The sequence below is a fragment of the Zootermopsis nevadensis genome, unplaced genomic scaffold (assembly GCF_977971745.1).
Source record: "Zootermopsis nevadensis isolate Lab colony 2312 unplaced genomic scaffold, Znev_1.0 Znev_ptg000005l, whole genome shotgun sequence".
In the NCBI taxonomy this organism is placed as follows: Eukaryota; Metazoa; Arthropoda; class Insecta; order Blattodea; family Termopsidae; genus Zootermopsis; species Zootermopsis nevadensis.
Window position 1 is genome coordinate 3165835 of NW_028259137.1, and position 27081 is coordinate 3192915.

The 27081-nt window shown below is 37.7% G+C and overlaps 2 protein-coding genes across 4 annotated transcripts in view; both read left to right on the forward strand.

Annotated features, from left to right (window-relative positions):
• The first annotated feature begins 75 nt into the window (after positions 1 to 75).
• On the forward strand, positions 76 to 12471 carry Edc3 (Enhancer of mRNA-decapping protein 3). Its single transcript, XM_022079205.2, has 8 exons — positions 76 to 411; positions 718 to 926; positions 1620 to 1768; positions 3125 to 3290; positions 5878 to 6031; positions 7299 to 7516; positions 8725 to 10115; positions 11112 to 12471. The coding sequence occupies exons 1-7, from the start codon at positions 248 to 250 to the stop codon at positions 9057 to 9059; spliced, it is 1395 nt and encodes a 464-aa protein (XP_021934897.2). The 5' UTR covers positions 76 to 247; the 3' UTR covers positions 9060 to 10115; positions 11112 to 12471.
• A 1443-nt stretch (positions 12472 to 13914) lies between these two features.
• Nedd4 (E3 ubiquitin-protein ligase Nedd4) overlaps positions 13915 to 27081 on the forward strand; it is a 33582-nt gene continuing 20415 nt past the window's right edge. The window contains exons 1-7 of one of the 3 annotated variants that reach the window (XM_022079199.2): positions 13915 to 14221; positions 19408 to 19484; positions 20198 to 20279; positions 20796 to 20834; positions 23015 to 23175; positions 24627 to 24804; positions 25679 to 25812. In XM_022079199.2, coding sequence (XP_021934891.1) covers positions 14081 to 14221; positions 19408 to 19484; positions 20198 to 20279; positions 20796 to 20834; positions 23015 to 23175; positions 24627 to 24804; positions 25679 to 25812 — 812 coding nt within the window. In that variant the 5' untranslated portion in view covers positions 13915 to 14080. Of the gene's footprint in view, positions 14222 to 14533; positions 14910 to 19407; positions 19485 to 20197; positions 20280 to 20795; positions 20835 to 23014; positions 23176 to 24626; positions 24805 to 25678; positions 25813 to 27081 lie in introns of those variants that run through there. The other 2 variants (XM_022079200.2, XM_022079201.2) reach the window with 2 other exon arrangements.

Below are 27081 nucleotides of genomic sequence, written 5' to 3' on the forward strand. Positions count from 1 at the left end.
TGGCAGCACATAGCTTCAGTGTGGCTGTTTTGGATTTCGATATTATAATTTCCCTTGCAACGCAGGTTACCAATCTATCAGCAACAATAATGACGTACGCGTGTTGACATCTGCGCTTAGCACAAGACGAAGACTTTCTGTGGTGAAAGGGTAGTGTTTGGGATCGGCTCATTAGTTTGAACCTAGAATCTAGTTTCGTCATTGCAAAGTGTATCGAAAACCTGAATTATTAAATTACTCGAAGGATATGGTGGAACAGTACGTTGGTTATACAGTCTCTGTTACGTGTCGAAATGATTTGGGCTCGTATCAGGGACAGATTTCTAGTGTAGATCGAGAGGAACAGACCATAACATTAAAAAAGGCATTTAAAAATGGAATACCTTACCATCTTCCAGAAGTTAAACTTAGGTAGGCGTAAGAATACTAAAAGCTCCTGTGCAGAGCCATTAAGTTTAGCACACAATTTCACTGACTTGCCCCACTATTTTGACTCCAGGGACTAAAAATTATGGTTTGTGAATATTGCACAGGGGTCTAAAGCCAGTTTATCACTGCAGCTGACTTGCAACAGCCAAACAGTGATCACCCTTAGCATAAAGACTGTGCAATAACTCAGCTACCAAATTTATTTCCTGTACTTTGTAAGTGCATGTATTATTTCAAAGCCTGTAGAAACTCTCTATGCGAACTCATTGGATTTCTTATCTGTTTCAGAGGTTCAGATATAAATAATCTTTCCATAATTGAAGCAGCTTCAGATGCGTTGGTAACTGGACCATCTTCCAGTACAGTAGCCGTAAAAAAGCCAGTTCCTAAGCGTGCTGGCCGTTCTGTTAGTGAAAGTTTGGCTTCCATTAAAGGGACTCAAATGAGAGATTCTCCACGTAAATCTGCAGAAGACTGTGGCGTACATACACCCAATGGTCTGTATCATTATAATGTATGTTGATATATTCGGAGACCTTTGTACGGTGCAACAAAATATCCCTCAGAAATCATACATTAAATAAAACATTGTGGTATGTGCATTGATCTGTTACTAAGAAATTATTTAACAGAAGATCTGTGTTTCAGATTGTTTACCATAACCTCTACTTTATATGGTTTTTTGTAACATAAATACCTCATTCTAACTAACTCCATGAAAAGCTAATAGTGTACTCATCTAGTCAATAAATTTCCTGCCTCTTATGGAAACTGAAGATTCATTACCATGTTCTTGAGCTCCTGTCGCCAGTACTTATCCTGAGCCAGATGACTCCAATTCTCACCCTTCATTCAAATTCCCCTAAGATCCATTTTAATGTTATTCTCCCATTTGTGCTTAGGCCTTCTAACTGGTCTTCACCCTTCAGGCTTTCCAACCAAAGTTTTGCACACATTTATAATCTCTCCATGCATGCTACATGTCCTGCCCATCCCACCCTCCTTCATTTGATCATCTCACTAATATTTTATGAAGAGTAACATAACTTCACTCAAAGGCTATTGCTATCAGACTTGAAACAAATAAATGAAAGTTATAATTTTTGTTAGTACAGTAATGTGTTTGCTAAGTTCTTTAATACCAGTACTCTTTTCATTTTATGACATTTTTTTAAGTTGTTTGTTTGTAGCATGTGATGTAAACCGCACACCAAGCAAGAAGGACAGATTTCGCCAGAGGTGGTCGGAGAAAGACGAAGCATGTTTTGGGACACCGATAGACAATATCATAGATCAAGATTTTGATTTTGAGAAGAATTTGGCCCTGTTTAATAAACAGGTCAGTAGACTTCCAATTGTCTTGGGGTGGATTAACCAGGTTCTGTCTGGTTTGTAAGTAAACTAAAAACAAATTTAGAAAATTTGTTGTAAACGTTAGAATATTTAAAAGAAGGGAATTAATATAACAGTGACATACTATTTAAAGTGTTTACATGGTACTTGTGGGTTATCGGGACACTTCGCTTAAAAAGTAGGTTAGGTTAGGCTAGGTTAGGTTAATGTGTGTGGATAAATGACATATACTTGAAAGTTATTATATTTTATTTCAATAAATGACAACTAACCTAACCTAACCTAACCTATTTTTAAAGCGATGTGTCCCGATAACCCACAACTATCGTTAACACAAATAAATTGTTGCTGAAACCTGAAGTTTATGACAGTAGACAATTATTACTGTCCATTGGAATCCTTTTTTAAAAAAATACTTTGTATACACTTTTTTAAATTTTATATAAAATCCTTTTTGTTATTAGTAAATATTTAAAAATTTAAGTAGTGTTTGTCTGTAAATCAACTTACATATTTGTTACATTTGCATATTTTTCTTTAAGTTTTGCAGATTTGCAGGGTTTCAGTTATTTGGGAAACTGTATTTCCCAACCAACCCAAATAATCAGGAGTCTCAATATATTAAAACGTGTATTAATACGTATGACATTTGCGTTTACAGTATTGCAATTTTCACATGGTCTTCACTTTTTACCTTTATATTGATTTAAACTGTGCATTAATTTCAGGTGACACAGCAGTATCAGTTTTTTTCTTTGAAACCATGAAAATGCAGAGTTTATACTGAGAATATTTTGGTAGTTTTGTAGGAAGTAATTTCAATTGCTATGGTGTGCTTGAATCGTAATTAAGTCGCAAGAATGAAAGCATATATTTAGCCAACAAACACGGCAATACTTCCAGATAGACGTAACTCCTCCACAACTTCATTTCTGGATGATACAAAAACAACAACAAAACATTCACCCACACAAAATCATGTTAAGCACGACGTACATACGGAACAACTTCGAATACGATATTAAAAATACAATAAATCTAGAAGAAAACATCATTTGAAATCTGATAAACATCTGACTAAAAGTTGCATTTAAGAAATTATATTTAAGTTTATATAATTTTATACACCTGAAGATGGTTCTTTTAGAACTGAAACATGTCGTGTAAAAAAGTGATGTTCTAATGTAAATCGAACATTTCGATAGAGAACATCATATAATATATTTTAAATATTTAAATGTTAATTATAGTAATATTTTAATATTTAATAGGAATTTTATTGTGATTAGACTGACAAGATTTAAACAAATATATATATTTAGCCGTATAAAACTGTTCACAGGCTGTCTATGATGAGATAAATGCGCAAAGACCAGACATTGTTCGTCATGCTGACACAAGCAGGCGCTCACAAAAATATCGCCATGATCAGAATGTGATAGAAAGTACTCCTGCCATGTATAGGCAAGTGGTAGTGCCTACACCTGGTTTGAAGGAATATGTCACTGGTAAGGATTTATTTGAATTTGCCCGTGTTCCTTGTAACAATTTTCTTTCAGTTTTTACATACCGTCACTTTAGTCTTGTTCTGAACTAATTGGTGAGAGTTCAGGTTCTAACAGTGACAGCTATGAAGATCACTGTCTTCTGGGGTGTTGTGCCATGTAGTCTGGTAGGAATTGACTGATGATGGAGTAGTAAGCACCTCTGAAACGTCAGTCAGTTTGTACCAGATATCATGGTGCAACGTCTGGGAAGAAGGTCAACTTCAACTAACTAATAATCAAGATTTCTGTCTTCTGGGTTGTTGCGCTGTGTAGTCTGGTCGATGTTTGCCAAAGTTTCAGAGGTCATACTGCCTCCGTCATCAGGGCGATGAGTATGAAGAGTTCTGTCTTCTGGGTTGTTGCGCTGTGTAGTCTGGTCGATGTTAACCAACGTTTCAGAGGTCATACTGCCTCCGTCATCAGAGTATGAAGATTTCTGTCTTCTGGGTTGTTGCGCTGTGTAGTCTGGTCGATGTTAACCAACTTTTCAGAGGTCATACTGCCTCCGTCATTAGGGCGATGAGTATGAAGATTTCTGTCTTCTGGGTTGTTGCGCTGTGTAGTCTGGTCGATGTTTGCCAAAGTTTCAGAGGTCATACTGCCTTCGTCATCAGGGCGATGAGTATGAAGAGTTCTGTCTTCTGGGTTGTTGCGCTGTGTAGTCTGGTCGATGTTAACCAACGTTTCAGAGGTCATACTGCCTCCGTCATCAGGGCGATGAATATGCCAATAGGGTGTGAGGAGTTGGATTTATAGGCAGGGAAGTGAAAGGTTTAGCCTGCCCCGAGCCAGTGGGAGCAGGTATGGGAGTGGACCAATGGTAGCACGTGGGCGAGAGTGGGAGAGGGAGAGAAAGTAGAGAGAGAAAGGTGAGTTTAGTTGTATGGATCAGGGCCCTGAAAAGGGCCGAGTCAGTGGTCTGGTTGGTTCTGGCGGCGCACTCTTGCTCGTTCTCGGAGTCCTCGGAGTGTGTGGATAAGAGGCTTCCAGGACCGGCTCAGGTGAAGTCCATCTTCCCTGTTAAAGTTATCAGGATGAAGTTCGATCTCGATGGCTTCCCTGATTAACCGATCCATGTAGCCGGTTTTTGCGGAGAGGATAGAAGTGTCCTCTAGCTGTAATAATCAGTGTCCATTTCATAATGCTTATCATCACAATGTAATTAGTACTCTTGCTTCATGTTCAGGAAGTCCTCAAGTGTGAATATCAGCGTCAGCAGTTCAGACTAAGGCTCTGTTTTTGTTGTTCCCCAAGTTCCCCCAGTCAGAAGTGACGTACCATAAAATAGGCCATGAGAGCATTATTCTGTCCCTTTCTTATCTCACCGTTCATAATCATCAGTGTGTATGTTACAGTAATAGTCATAATCTGTGACATTTACACAGTGTCACAAAATTAACCAAGATGGTTCATCACATTCGATAAAACTCTGCCGATGGGTGACATCGCATAAGAGATCGTTGAAGGAGGGGGCGGGGTGGATGTTAGTGGCTTATTTTAATCTAGTGCATATTGTATCAGAAGCATTAGTCTGTGTTTATACAAATGAATGTCTGACATATTATGAATTCTGCAGTGAAACAAAGTTCATACGTTTGCTGTTAAGACTGTATATCTGACTGACTATGGCGCAACAGCCCGAGCCGAGCCTTGGCGTTCTCCCATGTGGGAGGTTTCTTTGTCTTTTTAAGCGTGCATTTATGAGTAGTGAGTGACAAGCCCACTGCCTCTGCACAATTTCTACTCAATCCTGCATTTGTGAGCCAGATCCATCTAGTAGTGAATCAGGAGAGATTTGGGTGAGAAATGGCTGCTGAATTTTGCTTACGGAACATCTCGTTCATGCTCGTAAGGTTCTTTTACATGCCGTAAATCTACGACATGGGACCGCCTTCTTTACTTCCCCTCTGAACAAATTTGTGCTACAGATTTTTATCAGTCTTAAAAATCCATCGACCTCGGCATGTGCATAATTGGCTGTGAGCAGTTTTTTTTTAGAAACTTGCACTGGTCATGAGTGTTGCAAAGGTGAATCTTATGAATGTTCTGTTCTGGACTTGTTACTTCTGGAAAACTGCAGTTTCCATCCTGATCCTAATCTTCAAAGTTGGGGGAAGAAGGTAGAGGAATATTTAAAAATAATCAACTAACAAAAACAGTCATCAGACATGGGAAATTATTGCAGTATTTGTATTTAGTAGTAAGTACTGGTGTTAAATAGGAAATTAAAATGTTCAGGTCCATTGAAATTCCATGTAGTACTCTTTATTAACTGCTTTAGCATTTACATAGACGCTGCTAAACAATCTGCTTTGTTTTGTTTCTTTTGGTATGTCATAAACTTTTGTTTAAGGGAATTCGCTGTCACCTCCATCCTTTTCTTCAGAGTATGACTTTAATTATTTTATGATTTCTGGGAGATTTGAAATTATTTCTAGCAGTCATATATTTTAATGTCAATAATTTTAACAGCTGTTTCAGTAGCATTCACTTTTGTTTGCAATAGGTTTTATTAGTTTTCTTATACTGGTACTATGTTGTTTATTAGATGATGGCTTAGTAATTCCAAGCGTAACGCCAGATACACGCCACCAGTTGCTCTTAGTTGCTGAGCGACTGGGTTTAACTGAAGAACGCCAAGCTGAGCTTATGGGAAGAGCTGCTACAGAAATGGCTTTGCAGTTGCTTGGTGGTGGACATAGGTAAGCAGATAATTTATGTAATAAAATACATTTTCATATGTACGATGTAGTTACAGTACAGTAGACTTGACTTTTGACAAGGATACTCATTATCCTGATAAAATTTTCTTATATAAAGTAAAGCTTTCGTGGCGACTGAAGTTGATGTTAGACTCTCGCCGCATCAGGTGGCTGATTGGTGAATAAACCATATCTTCTGCCAACGTTTCAAGAGCAAACTCTGCTCATCCTCATGGGAGTTCCCATTGGCGAACGCGCTACAAAGGATCAGATTTGTTATGCAGCAGCCCTGAGGATGAGAGCAGAGATTGTTCTCGAAATGTTGGCAGAAGATATGGCTTATTCACCACTCAACCACCTGACGCGGCTTGTAACCCGAGAGTCTTTCATCAAGATTTTCATGGTTTCTCTGGGTTCTTCAGGTAAATGCTGGAATAGTATCTTAAATATAATCTGTTCCCATAATGAATTCTACTCAACCTACCAGCTGTTTAAGGTGGTTTATTGATTTTATTCAATAAACCACCTTACATGGCTGGTAACCCAAGAAGAATTCATTATACTGTCGCCATGAAATCTTCAGATCATAAATCTGTTATGACTTCTGCATTCTTTACAAATGACCATCATTATTCTGTTATTTTTCATTTACTGTTGCGTGACCTAAGCAGTTGACACCGTTATTAAATGAATCAGTGTTGAATGAATGTTGCTTTTAATAATACAGATGTGACATTAAATTACAGTTTATTTTAATAATCTTATTAAATAAAATTATTTTCAGTTTGACTATTAAGGGATATTTCCTGATTGATGTTATATATTTATTTATTTGTGCTTTATTTAACAAAACTGTCACTAGTGCAGGCTGTATACAGTGTCAAATGATGGGATGATTAATGAATGGTGAATTTGAAATGATATTGAAGGAAGTAGTAATGGTCTATTTGAAGGTACTATACTGGCATTTGTCTGGAGGGGTGAGTAAAAGCATGAACATCCTCAGTCAGGATAGCAAATCTCTGGGTCAAAAGTTGAACCTGGGACTTCACACATAAAAAGCAGGAGTTCTAACCACTCTGCCATTACATTAGTATGACTGATGTCATGCATTTAAGAATAAAAGTTCTGCCACGTCCCTTCCTTTACTTAATCTAGGTTTCAAAAATTTGCAACTATCTCATATGTTGCAACAAATGTTAGTCTTAGTTTTTGGTGGAATTTGAATGATTATGTTCAGAATTTATAAAGTGAAATTTTATTATAGGCTAAATCCACACAATGTCCATCAGTGGCCTACTGTTGTTTCCCTTTGTGGCTCACATCGCCAGGGGGCCATCGCAGTTAACTGCGCTCGTCAGTTAGCTAGCCACGGAGTCAAGACGGTTGTATTTCTGTTGGATCCAACACATTTAACAACACAGCTTTCCCATGAACTGGCACTGTTTAGGCACACCAACAATAAACTTATTACTACTGTACAAGGTACGATGACAAAAAATTGTCACAAACTTTTGAATCTATGTTTAATAAGTCATGTCATACTTTGTTACGATAGTTGCTGTTGACAACATGTTTTGTTCTGTGACGTATGCTTGTCAGCACAGGGCTGTCTGAATGCATTATTTCATCAAAAGCATGGTGGTATGACAGATTTTGTTCAATGACATGCATCTACTTATCATAAAGAACGAAGGGAACTCAGTACATTGCCATTCCTGTATAAGGAAAATCTTTGCATTGAAAGGGTTAACTATCTGTGAATTACATGACTAGATCATTTATCCCAGTTAATTCTGTAAAAGTGATCAGGGATGATACAAGCCACCTACAAGTATTTTCTAGAAACGTGTATGAAATAACTGTTTTTAATTTAACAGTTACAAACACAGTGATTTAAATACACTTCACATATTCAGATATACCTATTTGTTGTGAGTTTATGTACTTTTAGAAAATTGAATAGATTTATTACAAGGGGGGCCAGCATAGCTCAGTCAGTGTAGTGACTGGCCACGGACTGGGGTTCAATCCCTGATGGGGGCAGAGGATGTTTCCACTACCCTCTGCGTCCAGATCGATCCTGGGGCTCACCCAGCCTCCTATCCAATGAGTGACAGGGTCCTTCCCTGGGGATAAAAAGTGGCCGGGCTGTGATGCTGACCACTCTAGTGCCGAGGTCAAGAGTGAGTAGGAGCTATACCTCCTCTTTCCCCAAGTGCCTACATGGCGTATAGAGGGACAGCTTTACTTTACTTACTTTATTACAAGGCAAAGTTTACCATTACATTGAAGCTTGGAAATTAATTGCTGTGGTTAGCTTCTCAGAAACATTAAGATTAAGGAAGATTTTTTTGATTACCCACTGTTTTGAATTATTCATGCTGGTACTCTTCTCTCTTAACTTTGAATATTTGAAAGTCTACAGTCTTAAATTTTACTTTATTTATTGCTATGAAATTTCTGGAAATTTTATTTTATGCATTCTACATATTTAGCGGAACAGTTTCATTCAATATATAAACCATGAGATAACTCACGTTGTCTGTTAGGTTTATTAACAGAGCTTTCGAAGTGTTATGTATCATCCTTTGATTTGTATATACATATTCATATTCTGGACTTTGGAAGTAAATAACATGTTCATTAATATTATTATCTGCGTAAAACTTTCTTGCTGTATGACATTACAGAGTTGCCAACAGTTGCAGTCGACTTGATTGTGCTGGCATTAGCAGGTGAACAGGGAAATCAGTTACACCAGGCTCGATACAGGGCAGCAGCAGAGTGGGCTAACGAGAACCGTGCTCCTGTGCTGGCATTGGATCCGCCTCCAGCTGGTACACCAGGAGTTGATACCAAATTTTCTCTTGTCCCTCTCCTACCCCTTGCTCACAGTCTTGAAAATGGCAAGATATACCTTTGTAACTTGGCATTTCCACTGCAGGTGTTCAGAGAGGTTGGAATTGAGTACAGCTCTCCGTTTGGGCCCAAATTTGTTATTCCTCTTCATCCCAACGACACATAGTCCAGATGTTTGAAACTGTACCTACAAAATTTGACGCTTTGTTTCACTTAAATGATGAGGCATAAAAATCTGATTCAAGTACAACTCATATCAGCATTTCAATTCATTTATGTTATGACATGTTCAGTGTATTTGACCTTGAACGTTTTGAATATTGGTTTCAGTTCTTACTGTTGAAGGCTTGCCACTTTGAGAGTAATTGTCCAAAATTGATCCTGTCTTATCAGTTTTCTTGTTGAGGTTAGAAAATTGTGTGTATCTGTGGTCTAATGCTGATTCCCTTTCTGATGATCGAATGTACTCTTCATTGATGAATATCCGCTGCTTGGTACTGAATAAAATCAAATGAAAACTGATAATAAACAAATGGCTCAAGTACTACAGTGTGTTAGCAAAGTTTCTTTGAATTTTAATCACTCGCAGAGATAATTAAGTTTAGATTTGGTGGTTACATTTTTAACCACCTTGTGTAATACTGGTCTGTTCTCCCATATAATAGCACTTTCAAAGCAAAGGGAAAGCAGTGATGTAATTGAAAGTCAGAGGAGGTGGAGAATGAGGTGGCATATTTTGGGCATTAAGATGAAATGTTTTGTAAGAATTTTAAGTATTTTACTGTTGTACTTCATTGATACAGCAACAAGTTATGGTCATGTTGCAAGTATCAAAGTGTTTATATCATAAATATCTGGAAAGTAAGATTTTTCTTACATGTAGTGTCTATATGGTAATTTTGTTTGGTTGTGATCCAATGCATGTCTTTTTGACGTAAATACGTCTATGCGGAAGGGTCATTCGGCAAAAAGGCGTAACGAAGATGTGTAAGATCCATATCAACAATATGTAAATATGGAACGACAACAATGGTGAGCTTTTATATGAACTCCTGCGTGCGTTGTTATGTTACCTAAGAAACTAATTGTTACGTCATCTGTTTACTCGGCATTGTTGTGTTACGTTACTGCCGTCAACAATCCGCTTTCGTTATTGCGGAAAGAGCTGAGCTGTGAATCGCTTGTAGAAGAAGTGCGTCGTAGACTAGATAATTTTGTGCTGGTAAAAACGTTGTAGAATGTCACAGGAACTTATCTTATATAAGAATTATTACATTTCATTTCATCACATTACAGAGACGTATTTACGTCAGATTTCCTGGAACCTTGGTTCCACTGTCAACATTTTTGTGGTGTTTCATAGATATTTGTTTTCATGTTATACAATGAAGGTAGATCTGCATTGATATGTGGTGGTGACTTATAATCTCAGGAATTTCAGTTTAAAGTCTTATTGGTAATGCTTCAGGGTCTTGGTAAATATCGGTACACATACTCAACATTAAGCTTAAGACTGTAGTTACTCCTGACTACTTAATTTCCTTTATAAGTAACCCTTGACAAAAAGCATATTACATCTGCAGTTTCCAGTAATAATAGTCATCATCCTTTGCAATTTACATTCAGTTTTGCCTTGTAGATTGTAGAGATTCAGACTGATGCAGTTGGACAGTTTCTGTCCAGATATGAAATTATTATGTTTTGAAACTGCGCAATTTATAAAAAGTGAAGGCATTTTACAGAAAGGAAAAGATAAAAAGGTAAATTTGTACGTACAGTAACTGTTATACACACACTAAGCATTGTTCTTGTTGAGAAACTAATAATTGCTCAGATAGTCAATAAGTTCCCTATCATTATGGAAGTTGAAGGTTCATTATTGTATTGCAAATTTGATTGTGGCTTTCTGCCAGCAACTGGTCCTATCCTGTTTAGCTGAAGTTTTTGTTCAAGATTAATTGAAACTGCTGAAAACAGCACAGACTGCGGCAAATGGCTTTCATGCCACAGGAGTACATCCTCTGAACGGAGATATTTTCACAAATGCATCTTAATTGTCACAGAAGTCAAGGCCAAACAAAATAATAATTTTTATGCTACAGGAACTGATGTAATTTCTATAAACATGACCGAAGACAGATAAGATGTTTATTTTACTGGTATATTGCTTGTATAGTGAATCATGTCTGACTACTGAAGACATCTTGTTCTTCAACAGAAGGAAACTTCAAACCGAGGACATAATGCTTCTTCAGCAGTCCTCATCGCAGCCCCCCAAAGATATTTGTCGTAGGCTCTAGAGAAGGAGCAGAGAACGCGTGTGAACCACTAAAAGGCAAATAACTTGTAGAGGAAACCAAAAGTAGCTCCAGAACAAAGAGGGGAACATAATGGTGCTTTAGACAGTTCAGTCACGTTTGTCGCGTCAGAGACCTCAAAAGCCCAATTGCCTCTGGGAGAACTGTCTTTTGAAAATATATAAAATGCATATTTTGTGCAGGAAAATTTCCTAAAGACTGACAATTGGAACGGTGGATCTAGTGTGTGATGTGTAAAATGTGGTTTCACTGGGATGTGTGGGTTGTGATACAACAGAATACGTTAGTGGTTACTGTAGATGTTCTTCTGGATTTTAGTGCCATGTGGACTTATTGGTAGATGCCAGTGTTTTGGAGACATTATGAAATGGAGTAAAGAGCAAACACTGGTGTCTACTGACCAGTCCACACCAACACCAAAACCCAGAACATCATCGTTGTCATCGTCACCACCATGAATACCTCAGATCTTATATGGTAGATTCAGTAGTTTGGCAGATACATTTTCTAGGCAAAAAGTTTCCTCATTAGTACAAACTTTTTTATGTATTTTACTTTAATTCTTACAATTAAATATCTAATTTTTTATTATAAATGTAGGTGTGTTATTATTTTTAGCAATCTTTTAGCCAATTATTTATGTCTGTTGATGGAATTCCATATTACCTGAACTTTTTTTTTAAAGAGATCTTCTTTTGCTTTGGTAGAAAATTGAACATTTCTGAAAAATTGTTTATGTTAAAATTTCCATGGTACCATCCATAAAATAATTAAATTTCCTAGACAATGATATAGCCTTTATCATATTAGATTAAACTATATGGGGATCCTGTATTACCACTAAAAATGTAAATGGGTCCATATTAGAATCCCCTCCTCGATAGGTGATCAGAAAGGTTAAACATTCTTTGTATAAGATGTTTACATTCAATTTCATTCTCACAAATGGTTTGATGAGGGCCACATTTATACATTCTTTGGCTCTAAGCCAGAGCCCATTCCTGGGCCACAGGTTGCCATGAAGCCAATAAATGTCATAGCACGTACTATTTTTTAGAGTAATTATTTTTGTATTTTAGTATTTGAGGAGCACAGAATTTTGGTTCTGGAGTATTTTGAAAGCCACAAGGGTAATTGACAAAATAACAGTGATAGGATATAAGAAATATCAAATAGTTTTTCTGTTTAAACTCTTTTACTCAGTGTTCACAAATTCTGTAATTTTCTTTTTATGTATTGCAAATAAAAAGTGTGGATAAATGTTTTTGTTCTAACTAAAATAAAAGAACTGGGTTGAGGTAATTTTGAAATGGAAATGCATCAGACAAATCTACTTAAATTTCATTGGAAACTTAATTCATATACATTTTGTTGAACTTCACAATAATTTCTAATTATGTTTTGAATGTGTACTACCAGAATTAAGAGAAACATTACAGTAATGTCTGCACATTCTGTTCCACACTTTTGTGACAGTGGGGAATAGTCAAAATCAAATAAAAAATATTTTATCTAGAACAGTTTTGAGAGTTGATACAAATAATTACAGTCACAGCAAGATTTGGGCATAATGAATTCTTGGGCTACCAGCCATGTCAGGTGATCATCCTCAGGGAACTGAAACCACTTCAGCACCTTGAGGATGATGAAGATGGTCTTCAAAATGTTAATGTTTTCACCTTTCAACCACCTGACAGCTAGTAGCTCAAGAAGAATTCATTATACTTGGTTGCTGTGAAAGCTTCAGATCATACAAGGTCTGGGCTGCATGCAAATTTAAGGAACGCAGCCTATCGTATCTTTTTGCATCTGTTATTTGATGACTTCTCTGTGGTCCGGTGGTTGTGTTGAAGCTACATTTCTGACCATGACTTTAAGTCAGCATACTCTGTGTATGCAGACATTAAGAAAGTATAATATTAATACAAATATCTGTAGATGGTCACTACCGATATTTTGTTTCACTTGTTTCTTTGAATCAGAATGTGGACTTTGCAAACTATTAAGGAAGTGTATTTATTGCACCAGTATAAAAATTACTACCATTTATTTGCTTTTAAAGCTATGAATCTTAAACTCTCTAGGGAGGAAATGAATCATTTTGGTGTATTTATTCACCACGAGAGCTTAAAATTTGCATTACCATTTGGAGCTTTAGTTATTTCCAAGTGTGGTTGGCAACTCGTGCAAATGGCACTAGGTTAATGACCTGTAATCTTAACGAACTTGCAAATTGAATGCAACCAAAGCACACACTTGGGAGTGGTGAATGGTTTGGAAGGCATTAATTTAGTATCTGCTTACAAAAACGAAGCTATTAACGATATTTGAGGGGCAAGAACTGTGTTTTGCTGCTAACATTTTAACTCATTATTATCTCTGAAAGAATATGTATGTTGTCATACCCCATACAATCGAGACAACGTACGTAACAACACCTAAAATTCAAGTAATATTTATTACGAGTAACGTTGGAAGAAATTAGGTGCGGTCGTCTCTCCACTTCAATATTATGCAGGTTCAGCCTTTAACATGCTAGCAACATCAGGCACTTTTTGTTTTTGATCCAAACTGTAGTGCAGAATTGCTTTGAATTATGCGTAAGTCCCAATTATTCACATTTCAGAAGCCAGTCTAGTAGGACCGTGCTTCCTCATGATAAGCATTTTTCTCCTAACAAATTATCGGGAATTGAGTGGAACGTGGCCTTGAGTTAGTCACATGGTAAGTTACGGGGCATTGCAGCGAACACTGGCAGTGATGAGCGTTTTCGCATAGCATAGTGAGGTGGTGTGTGAGATATGTTGTGAAAGCTGTTGTTAGGCAGTTGAAACCAGTATGGCACAACAGCGATAAGTGAAATCGGAAGATGTCTAGTACGCTACAAGTACCTACAGGTGCCCCAGAGCCACCCCCAAGGAGACGGCATTCTTGGACCAGCAGAAGACGGTCTAGTCTGATTTCATTTCCCCATACTCATAGAAGGTCGCTTTATGGTCCTCTAGAAATGGTAAATTAAAATAATTCTATGTATGCTCAACGTTTTGATGTAGTTTTACAGTCAACATTTAAGCATGGTGCTTGTTAATGTAATCGTTTTATAATAATTTGCGGCCAAGTTTTATAAACCCAGCAACCCTGTTGAACCAAATTATGCAGTAATTATAAGTAACATTAAGGTCATGCATTCTGGGAGCACTTTATTCTAAACAAATCGACATTGATTTTGTGCAAGGCGGGTTTGGAGAAATGAGGCGTCCAAGTCCTTGGATTGCAGTATTTGGGAGCGTTCAGAAGGTTATGACGTCATGTGATAAACAGTTTGACAAGTCAGTTATGACGACAGATACACTGGCATTGGGAGAATGATTAGAAAACAGAGCATGGCGTAAAGAGTCGTGTCTGTAGAATATATTGATTTTTAAAATTAATTTATGTGCCAAGTCTAAGAAGCGACAGAGTTTCTTTGTGATTTGAAGGTTTTGAGATATTCGATTGACTTATTACGGTGTAATGGTGGTCGGTTTCGATTTGTGGATAGTTCCTTTCAAGGAGTAGCTTAATTCCTTTCCGCTTGTAAATCGGAATGGAAATTTGGTGATTTCAGAATAATACAAATGCCGTTTGAGAATAATCGGAGTGAGTTTTCGGTTCCAAGAAATGTATACGGTTATATGCGATCAGTTGGAGTTGAAGATGTAAGTGTGTTGCTTTGACAAGTGGCCATAATATGATTCGCAGAAAATAAATAATTAGTTGTTCGAGAATTTGGGTAGAATACTGAATCATCGAAGGACAACAAAAATGTTTTTACTTTTTTTTATAGAAAATATGCATTTCCCATCTTCTACATTTACCATTTTATAAATGATTGAATGCATGATGTTGCTCAAAATGTTAATATTATTGAAATCCACCGTTTGAGAAAATTTGAGTTTCGGCAGAATACAGTTGGGAATGACTGATTGTGTGTTATTGAAGTGATGTAGGTTGTGTTTGGGTACAAGTGATTGATTTCTGGTACTTGATCAAAGATGTGGACATACATTACAAGTGGTTGGGTGTGTAAGATTATATTTCACCAAATGTTTTTTACTCAAAATTGTATGGTAAAATCTTAGCACATCCTTTCTCTATGAAATGCAATTTCCCTCTCTGCTTTTGTCATATCGATTTTATGCTAATCAGCTTTTCAATAACATGATGAAACAGGTAAAGTGCATGTTTAATATCTACAAGATGGTCTGTTGAAATAGAATTGTATATACATATTCATTTTTACTGGTGTTGACTTTTCAGGGACTTCAGCTGCCGCAGGTATTTAGACTATTGATGGTCCCATTATGCATCCCTGATGTGTTAAAACCCTTCATAGCTCTTATTACACTGCTAGAAATAGTAGCAGTCTGAATAAGTTCATCCTATTATCTATTGGCTGTAGCCATACAGAATAAAAGATCTCTGATCCATGTCTAGTCATTAGTCAGCATTGCATATTGTATGATATGAGGATTCCTCTTGTCTATATTTGCTGCATTTGGCACTTTCCAAGAGGCCCATAATATGTAAGTGCCATCTTAATATACATTGGTCAGTTAACAACCTTGTTCCCAGCCTGTATTGTTTCCTCTTTAAGCCCATTGGGTCCATAGACAGTTTATATTAGGGTCTTCTAATGAAAAACTATGACTGCCTCGTACCTTATGCAGTAGTCCAGTGTTCAGATTACCTCACCATCAACTGCTCGTTAGCCTTGAGCTTGCAAACACATGGCAAGAATGAAATGTTGGTTTGGGACTTGAGAATGTTTTGCTCAATCCCTCGTTTACCAGGGCACTCACATTCTTGTTATTCTGAATCCAACAACTTCAAGGGTTAACCCCTTATAGGGTAGTAGTAAATGTATACTACTTGAAGATGGCTGTCTTCTGGGTTGTTATGCTGTGTAGTCTGGTAGAAGTTTGCTGACTTTTAGAGGTCCTTGTCTCCATCATCAGGGAGATGACTAGCCCTGATGATGGAGGCAGCATCTTCAGACTCACCGCTGTGAAAACCTCAAATCCTACTGTGTACCACTTATTTTAAATTTCTCTAATTCGGTGTGTAGCCCATGTAGTGTCTCTATAGTTCACATTTGGTTTTCAGAACAAACAGCAAAGCTTTTTATAAAAATCATTAAAATCCTGAGCTTTCTATCAGTGTTGCAGTGTGTTTTCTTGGAAGTAGAAACCAAATTGTTAAATATTATTTAGATCAGTGTGGTCCAACTGGCGGCCCGCGGACCGGATCCAGCCCGCGAAAGTATTTGTTAATTTGTTACTGGTGAATACAAACCCATTTTTGTAAAGTTAATTTTCCATCACTTTTAAAAGAACATTCTGCTCAGTGCTCTCACTAAAGCCATTGACTTTTAAAGCATAAGATGTACTTTCTACTGGTATAAATTGTTATTGTATCAGGTACAAGCTGTTAAAGTAGCAGAGTTCAAATAATTTGTGTAAGTTTTCCAGGTAAAAAATTGTGATCTGTTGCAGGAGCAAATTTAAAATAATATACAACTCTATAGTAGTTTGTGCTCATTTAAATAAAAATTTATATTTCATCATATGCAATGGTAATTTGTCATTTCTGAATAAGTATTATTAAAGATAATGACAATGCAAAAACAGTGACAGTAGGGGTTTCTTAACCCTTGGGGTCTAACAGGAAAACTTCTGGCCTGAGTGAGGAAAAAATTTGGACCACCCTGATTTAGATGATATTTACCCTTGAAAGGGATTTATGTTTGTTAGCAACATTTCACAGTTCTGGGTTACCATGGCCATAATGGATAAGGGGCCTATTGTCCTCTCTGATAAGTATTGTTGCTCCTTTATCTGCATTGATAAGAGACTGCCAGATTGTGATATAGCAAAAATGCATGGTGTTTTGTTTCTACATTTTTCATACTCTTGCATAAAGAACAGTGTTAGTGTAAAGGTAGACGTGTATGTGTTTAAGCACTACAACATTATGGGTTGGTGGGGCAGAAGTAAATCATACGCATTCTTAACCCTCTGATGCCGAAGCTTGTCAAAATAATATTTAAAAATTCACTCTTTTATCCAAAACATTTGAAGTCAACATGTAGTTTAAGATATTTATGAAGAGCTTGTAAGAAAAACATCGACTTTATGACCCATCGCAAGAAATAGGACAGAATATAAATTTTAATAATTTAGTAACTACAGAATATGCAAGATTATACATTTACCTAACAGTAACTTATTTGTGACATGATGTGAAGCGAAGCAGAAGCATTGAGATCTTTGTAGTGAAGGTAGCTTATTTTCTTAAGCAGTTAGCATAAAAAAGTGAAAGCTCTTGACATTAAGGAAATATTCATACAAAACATCAGTGAATATCCCCCTTTAACGAATTGTTTGTGTCTTAAGTGGGTTATTACTTTTTTTTCTTGTGATTGGAATGCATATATTTATATATCTACTTTATACGTAATCAGCCTTAAACAACAGGCTTATTACCTGTTTGAAAGATCTGTTATAGACATTTTCAGGATTGTGTAACCTCTTATTAGTATGTTGAGATTGGAATTTTAAAAATATATGCTCCTGTGTTTTGGATCTTTGAGTTTTGTCATGAATGGAACAAGTGGTATGCTTGAGCGTGGAGAATGCTTATAAGCATTTGGTTGGAAAGCCGCAGGAGAAGAGACCACATCAGTGGCATAGATACTGGGGATGCTGTGCACAGGCACTGATCCTTCTGACAACCAAAATTTAACTGTAAATATTATTAATCTGTTTGAACTTATAATCTTAATCTAAATATAAAATACAAAAAACTAAATAAATAAATAGATGTAAACTGTCATCACGTGACTTCAGTGTTATGTGAAAGATTTTTTAACGTAAATGATTGATAATGGATGTTGGAGCTCTTCTGGTGTGATTAGGTTTGCGACTGAGTGGGGTGAGGGTGTGAGGTATAATCCATGTAATGGGGTTCAAACTTATCAGCTGCTCCTGGGCCCCTAGAAATATCGCCATGTTATTCTACTTTTTTTATAAGAACTACTCATATGCTTGTTGGAAACAGGTTACAAGGTTGTCGACTGGTTTTCGGTGGCCTTGGATGGAATTCAGTGTTTTTTATTTTTACATGTTACAGGCCTTCAAGTTTTATAAAAAATTTTTTTAACTAACTGCAGAAGTATCAACTGCTCCAGGAAGATTTCTTATTGTGAAGTTAGTTTCTTTTTTGGTAATCATTGGTTTTATATTAGCAATAACTTGGTTTGTCTTTGCATATGAAAGGGGAAAAGTCTGATGAGGTAAGTAGGTGAGACATGATACCAGTTGCATGTCAGGTACTAAGTAGCTCTAAAGGAAGGGCATGAATATTATTTATGAAGATCAGGGCCTGATGACGGAGGCAGTATGACCTCTGAAACGTTGGTTAACATCGACCAGACTACACAGCGCAACAACTCAGAAGACAGAAATCTTCATACTCTGATGATGGAGGCAGTATGACCTCTGAAACGTTGGTTAACATCGACCAGACTACACAGCGCAACAACCCAGAAGACAGAAATCTTCATACTCATTGCCCTGATGACGGAGGCAGTATGACCTCTGAAACGTTGGTTAACATCGACCAGACTACACAGCGCAACAACCCAGAAGACAGAAATCTTCATCGCCCTGACGACGGAGGCAGTATGACCTCTGAAACGTTGGTTAACATCGACCAGACTACACAGCGCAACAACCCAGAAGACAGAAATCTTCATCGCCCTGACGACGGAGGCAGTATGACCTCTGAAACGTTGGTTAACATCGACCAGACTACACAACGCAACAACCCAGAAGACAGAAATCTTCATAGTCTGATGACGGAGGCAGTATGACCTCTGAAACGTCGGTTAACAACAACCAGACTACACAGCGCAACAACCCAGAAGACAGAAATCTTCATACTAAGAATCGCCCTGATGATGGAGGCAGTATGACCTCTGAAACGTTGGTTAACATCGACCAGACTACACGGCGCAACAACCCAGAAGACAGAAATCTTCATACTCACTGCTGTGAAAACCTCAAATCTTACAATATTATTTATTTTAGTTACACAGGGAAATTTGTTTATTAATGATGAATGATGTAAATTGCTGAAGCTGTTGTTATTTTGCAGATGGATGAAACAAGTGCATTGAGACTGAGAGTTATAGCAGGTCATCAGCTAGCAAAGAAAGACATTTTTGGAGCCAGGTAAAACCCGATTTAATGGTTATGTTTGTCATTAAATTTTAGGATTTCCTCATGTCTTATCTCACAGATGTAAGATCTATTTAGTATTGTTATTGTACTGAACTTTTTTTTCAATGTAATGTACCCATATTAATCTCGTTATTAGTAATATGATTTGTGCTTTTTTCCCCTCTGTTAGTCAAGCTCTGTTGTCCTTGAAAGTTCAACATTATGTTCACCAAAGATTGCATTGAATCCATGCTGTATTTATTCAAGATCAAGTTCATTATTGTTGTTTTAGTAGCACGTATTCTCCTCCATTGAGTTTCTGTGACAAAAACTTTGTATATGTATTTTTCATTTTTTTCATGCATGCTGTATGTCTTGCTTATATCATCATCCTTGACTTAATAACCCTAAAAAATCTTAGCAAAAAAGTTTACATTATGAAACACCTTACTATGTAATTTTGGAGGGAAGTTGGACACTCACTTCCATTTTGTAAAAGTAAAGTTTGTCCCGCTGCGTGCCATGCAGGCGCTTGGGGTGAGCTGAGGTATAGCTCCTACTTTTTCTTGACCTCGGCACTAGATGGGGGTGAGTGGTCAGCATCACGCCCCAGCCGCGCTTTACCCCCGGGAAAGGACACCAGTACCCATCGTAGAGGAGGCTGGGTGGGCCCCAGAGCCGGTCTGGATGCAGAGGCTAGCCTAATTTTTATTTCCTTGTTTCAGTGATCCTTATGTAAGAATTGACCTCAACACAATTAATGGAGATGAAACTGTTGATTCATTTCTCACAAAAACGAAGAAAAAGGTACTACAAGAATCGCATTTCAAATATTTTATTTAATACATGTAGGCCCCACTTTACGACGCTTCATTTTACGCTGTTTCACATTAACGCCCTTTTAAAATAATAATGAAAAAAAATATATAAAAAGAAATGTTGAAAACGCAAGCATAAACGCAGCATAGGAAGTGGGTACCTAGGCAGAGCTAGTGCCAGCATCAGTTGCTTTCTCCTCGTCCACCAGTACAATACATTAGAATTCTTCCTCGATTTACGCCGCTTTAGGTAACGACCATGAGGAGGTGGGACGTAACCCCGGCGTAAATCGGGGCCTACTTGTATTTCATTTATGAGAATCTTTGTATTTGAACATCAAATCCTGTTATATGAGTAAGTTCCTGTTAAAACAACTTGTGAAAATGCAAATATTTTAAATCATATGAACGTCCTGTGCCCTGTTATTTTGGGTGTCAGGTATTCAAATAAATTCTTATGTTTTGGATTAACTGATAAAACTAAACGATGGTCTTTCTCTTACAGACACTGAATCCACAGTGGAATGAAGAGTTTATATTGCGTGTAAGTTCTTTCTGAGTATGTTTCACTTTGTAGTGCTAGTAATTAATTAGTTTCAATCAGTTGTTTATGAAAAATCTTCGTTCAGATTCAAGGCTTGGTTTGATCTTTCTGTGCATTAGGTGAATAAAATAAACGATTTGGGGAGATTGTGTCCATCCTCATGTATCATATCCAGAATTATTGATTCGATGTTGACAAATTTTGACGTGCATTAATCCTGGTTAAGTATAACACACGATGAAGCTCATATAATACTTTATAATTGTCTTGAAAAGCATCTTATTCTGCAGAAGATCTGTACTTGACATAAAATTTTCAAAGTATGTAAGATCTGTGACTTTCATATGAAATATTTTTTAGTGTTTAATAAAATGTATGGAAAAATAATTTGTGTGATTAATATTGATCACTGTTAAAGCCTGAATTGAAATTTATAACTAATTTCATTCAAAGTATGTCAAGGTTTTAAGTACATTATTTGATAGCTAATTCAGTGGCTGAAGAATGGCAGAGGAGGGTTTCCATATGCACGGGAAAATTTATTTCCATCTGAAATAATAGATTCATTTCAGCAATAAATGAACATGAAGACTGATGAAATGTACAGAATTGCGAGTGAAAATAATTTGTAACGACAGGTTGTACACAAGATTTGGGATTTTCATACCATTAAAAATTTGGATTGTCATCTGGGTTATGATGCCCTGTGCTCTTATAGGTGGTTACCACCGTTTTGGAGAGGCTTATTTCATTTTTAGTTTAAAAATCTGTACTCCTCCCCCAATATTGTCAGGGTGATGAAGTCGAGTAGAATGAGATGGACGGGGCATGTAGCGTGCATGGATGGGACAAGAGGTGTGCACCGGGTATTGGTTGGGAAGCCTGAGGTGAAGAGACAGCTGGGGAGACCTAGACGTAGATGGGAGGATAATCTCAGGCGGGATCTATGGGAGATAGGAGTTGAAGGAGACTGGATTTTGTTGGCCCAGGACAGGGTCCGGTGGAGGGCTTTGGTTAATTCGGTGGTGAACCTTTGGGTTCCCTAAGCCATCTGGTTGGTTGGGTCCACTATCTGGGAAGCCTGAGGGGAAGAGACTTCTGGGGAGACCTAGACGTAGATGGGAGGATAATCTCAGGTGGGATCTATGGGAGATAGGAGTTGAAGGAGACTGGATTTTGTTGGCCCAGGACAGGGTCCGGTGGAGGGCTTTGGTTAATTCGGTGATGAACCTTCGGGTTCGGTAAGCCATCTGGTTGGTTGGGTCCACTATTTGGGAAGCCTGAGGGGAAGAGACCTCTGGGGAGACCTAGACGTAGATGGGAGGATAATGTCAGGTGGGATCTATGGGAGATAGGAGTTGAAGGAGACTGGATTTTGTTGGCCCAGGACGGTCCGGTGGAGGGCTACGGTTAATTCGGTGATGAACCTTCGGGTTCGGCAAGCCATCTAGTTAGTTAGTTATTTATTTCATTTTTAGGGTAGTTCCTCTGAAATGTTAGTAACCACATATGACACTATGTGGCGACATGTCCCAGTCGAGCAGATGTTGATGATATTCTTTAGGGTTCTGGTACTGTGTTGGCTGAAGATGAAGACAGTACACTTCTCTGAAACATTGACATCTACCAGCCAGTCCATACGGCTCCAGAACCTGAAATAATATCAGCAGCATTGTCACTGCCATTAAAACCTCAGTTCTAACACAGGTTATATGTGATCGATGAAAGACTCTCGGGCTACAAGCCGCGTCAGGCGGCTGAATGGTGAATACACCATATCGTTTGCTAACTCTGCTCTCATCCTTAGGGCAGCTACCTTGAGGATGAGAGCAGAGATGGCTCTTGAAACGTTGGCAGAAGGTATGGTGTATTCACCATTCAGTCACCTGACACAGCTTGTAGCCCGAGAGTCTTTCATAAACTTCACTTGCCGTAAAAGTTTCACTTTATACAACAGGTTATATATGTTGGTCACCAGTAAATTATGAATTGAGACTGTCATAATTTTGTTTGCGGCTTTTCAGTTATACTATCGGCAGTCTAATTTAGTTCGCCTCCCAGAGTTGTCATCTCTAGTTTAGCACACACGTTTCCATTCTTGTTTAAAATTCTGGTTTCAAATCCTATTCATAACATGTAAGAAATTGTCAAACTTCTTCCATTAGAAATGCATTGTACAGGTGAAACCAGCGGAACATAAACTCGTACTGCAAGTTTTCGATGAGAACCGGCTGACTCGTGACGATTTCTTGGGAATGGTGGAGTTAACACTGCTAAATCTACCCAAGGAGCAAGAAGGAAGGAGTGTACCATCCAAGCAGTATATTCTACGCCCACGCAGGTTAGCGATGTCTATATTAAGTGCTTTATAATAGGATTCCTTTTTGCATGATGACAATTCAGTTTGAGTTGTACAGAGATATTGAACTGTTTTATACAATTACTATAGCAGGGTTTCTCACCCTTTTTTGCTGGCGTATCACTAATTCTAATCTAACACGTTAAATGTACCACTAACCAAATGCGTTCAGGGAAAACTTATTTATGTTAATATTATCTTTTGATTTTCTTGCTTAGTTCGCGTACCACTCAACGTTGGCTCGCATACCACCAGTGGTACGCGTACCATAGGTTGAGAAACGCTGTGCTATAGGATACTGAGGTTACAAGAAAGAAATGAAGTTTTTTCTTGAAGGTACTTTAACCAGGATTTTCGATGTTATAAGTGATTGTATTATGGTAGCTCATTTGATAGTTGTAGCAGAGTTTCTGCGGATTACAATTCATGACTTGAATAGAATTTTCTGTTTTGTTAATACCAATTATCATTACAGACGTAGGGTGGCAACAAGTTACACAAAAGTCAGTTTCTTGTTTCTTTATATTGGCTTAAACCTTGTTTCAGATAGAGATATTTAAGTGGGCTCAGATGTCTCCAAGAATGCTGTGGCATGTGACTTAACAGCTGATGTGTAAAGTTCTCAGTAATGCCATACAGCAGAATGTTCTGTTAGTCTGCTAGTGTCTGCCTTTGTCCATGTTTCTGCTCCACATGTGCAGTTACTCTTAATTTAATTATTCACATTTTCTCCTTAGGCATTTCCTATTTCCAAAGTCACTAATTGGTTGACACTTAAAATTATTCATTGTCAGGACTTTTTCCATCGTCTGCTCTTTAAAACCACAACGTTTCGGAGGCTGGTTCTGTCTCCATCTTCAGGTGAGAGGTACCTACTCTGTTGGGTCCCTTAGAGAGAGCTAGCCTCTGTCACTGGACAATATAAATTGTGCAATTATTTCAACATATCCATCCAAGTACAGGTTCTGCCAGTAGATTATTATACTTAAATGATTAAATAAAAATTACAAGACCACTCATACAGCTCTGTAAGTGACCAGTTATGAAACCGCAAAAAAATTTACGTAAAATCCCTGCTAAAAAATGTTGGCATCCAAGTCGTCAAAGGACATTAAAACCCGAACGTCATAAAAACACAGTAAAAATCCACTACTGTCATCCAGATATGAAAGACCTGACAGTGAATAATTTTAAATGTAAACTACTGTTGTCAAAACCCCTTAGAATTGAACTAATTGGTTGAGTTTTCCTACTTTCTTTATTGTTTCTGTAACAGTTGTTTTTTTTACTATTTTACTTCTTAAGTGTACAGAGGACTCTTGTTTTCTGTTTCAACCATGGTTTGAGGGAGCAAGGATAATGAGCTCAAGAATCTTCAAAGATATGATTTTGGGTCACACCGTCTGTAGTTGAAGGTCTGTTTTATGTCACAGTGCCAGGTCTCGAGTGAAAGGTCATCTGGAGATATACCACGCTTTTGTACGAGAGCCATCGCAGGAGGAGGTGATGAGGCTTGCCGAGGAGGTGTCGAGCACACAACCGGAAACAGATCCTGACTGGGAGATTGTTGAGAATGAGTCATCCCCACCAAATGTGGAGTCTGCTGCCCAGGTGTGAGATGAGTTGTCAGTTTTTGGGTTCTTCAGGAGCCCTATGGTTCCTTTCCTTCAGTGCTCTGTTAGCAAGAAGTTTGTGTCTGTCTCTCCAGATTCAACTATGAACATCATTTTTATAGTAGACATCAATTGACATTTTTGTTGAACTTAATATAAATGGCATGCCACTGTACACTGCTTATTTCAATAGTAATAAAATATTTAGTTAATATTGTCTGTCATTGCACTGAGATTTCTCAGTAATACTGCTACAGAATTATGAAAGGGTTTATTGGCACTGAAGGAAATATTTATTTATGCTTGGCTTATTCACTGATGCTTTTAGTAGCTTAGATTATATAGCATTTAATAATAGATGAATAATTAATTGGGAAAATGGAAGAAAATGGTTGTTGTCTGTTTTGATGTGCTACCCTGACATTTGCCTGGAGGGCTGAATACAAAGCAGAAATGTCAACAACGTGAGCATGACGTTTGATTTTAAAATAAGATTACTTAAAAGAGAACAACTAATTGCCTGGAATGTTCTTCAGTAATTTTGCAAGCTCAGGATTTGAGCTGCAGTCTGTATTACGTTGCTGTTTGATTTGTAGATCTTCGTAAAATTATAATTAGATTGATATTTAAAAATGTGTTCCATTTTGCTTTCGGTTTGTTGTTGTTTGTTCTTGAACCTGTTAGGTTTGCCCAAAAGACATAGTTGTACGTCAACAAGATGTGAATTTGTTTGCGACATAATTAAATCCTGATATTCTAGCATTTTTCTTATGTTTAGCCACCACTCCATTACCTCTGACAATTACGGCATTGGTGGAGTTAATAACACTTAGTGTTTGCTTGTATGAGTAGACGATTTGGTTGTTGTCTAGCCGGTGTTTGTGCAGAATCAGGAGCAGCTGACACCTCTGCCGCATGGGTGGGAAGAGCGACAAGATGCCAATGGCCGTACCTACTTCGTGAATCACATAGCTCGTTCTACTCAGTGGGAAAGGCCTACCTTCAAGTAAGAATGTTTTTTTTGTTCTTTGTCATTAATTACCTTTTAAGTTACCGTACAGGATATACAGTGGATTCCTGTTAATTGGAACACATCTGGACTAGAACACTTTGGCCCAATTAAGCAGCTGCACCAATTATGCGAAATTCCACGCAAAGAGATAAAGGTTTGTTCTTTAAGATTAGTCCTAAATAAACGGCTGCCTCGATTAACCGATGGCCCAATTAACCAGAATCTGCTGTAAATATAAGTATTTTAGTTTTAATCAGTTACCAGTATAGTAGTTGAATAAAACAGAATGGCCTTCTATATGACCTTATATAATGCATAATGAACAACGTATATTGGAACTTCCATATAAATTTTTCAGGGCACTGGCCCAGAAGTTTGTACTACAGTGAAACCTCGATGCATCGTTTTCGGCGGGGGTGGGAAATAAAAACGATGAATGCGGGAAAACGATAGATGCGGGAAAGCATTAAAAATTTAAAAAAACAATGTTTCTCTTTCAAAGTTACATCTTTTTACCAAAAAAGTCTTTAATGGACAACTGGTTTGTCGAAACTTTACGTTTTAGGCCAAACAGAGCCCTTTCCACGTTCAAAATGTTTTCCTCGTCACGTTCACTAATATTATGCGCATAAAAGAACGACTTCACTTTTGCCAATGCAGCGTGTGCTTCGGCAAAACTCGGCACAGCTTCGGGCTCGCATTCGTCGTCTTCCTCTTCCTCACCACTCCCCCCCAGCCCTCGCGAACAATAACAGGAAGAATGGAAATAATATTACTGCCGAACTCAACGAAACGTAGCTGTAGAAGACCCTGAACCGCTGGAAACAGGATGAACCAGAAGAATGAAAAGTGTCCCCGCCTTTCCTTTGTACTTATAATAAAAGCATTTGTGAAGAAATTCACACTGCACATGCCATCTGGCATCGCTGGAACGAAATATGAGTGCACCCAAATTAAAATCGTAAAATTTCTAACAATGGGCACCGCCATTCACTCCAACTATCACCCCTGCACCGCTGACCATTCCAAAAGAATCTGTGCTGGTTGGGTGACATAACAGGTTACCGCTACTGTGTGTTCCAAAAACATTGTGCGTCTTTCGGTATTAATTTATCTCTAGACCCAGCATTTTAAATTCTCAGAAACGATCATTGCGGGAAAATTGTGGGCCGGGACTAAGATTTTTGAACGATCGATGCGATAAAACGATAGTTCGAGGAACGATAGAAGCGGGAAAATGTAACATTATTTTATATGGGTTGT

Coding starts and splice junctions, on each gene's coding strand:
- Edc3 (XM_022079205.2), top strand. CDS start 248: ATGGTGGAACAGTACGTTGGTTATACAGTCTCTGTTACGTGTCGAAAT. Junction 1,769..3,124: donor TGGCCCTGTTTAATAAACAG/GTCAGTAGACTT, acceptor AACTGTTCACAG/GCTGTCTATGATGAGATAAA. Junction 6,032..7,298: donor TTGCTTGGTGGTGGACATAG/GTAAGCAGATAA, acceptor ATTTTATTATAG/GCTAAATCCACACAATGTCC.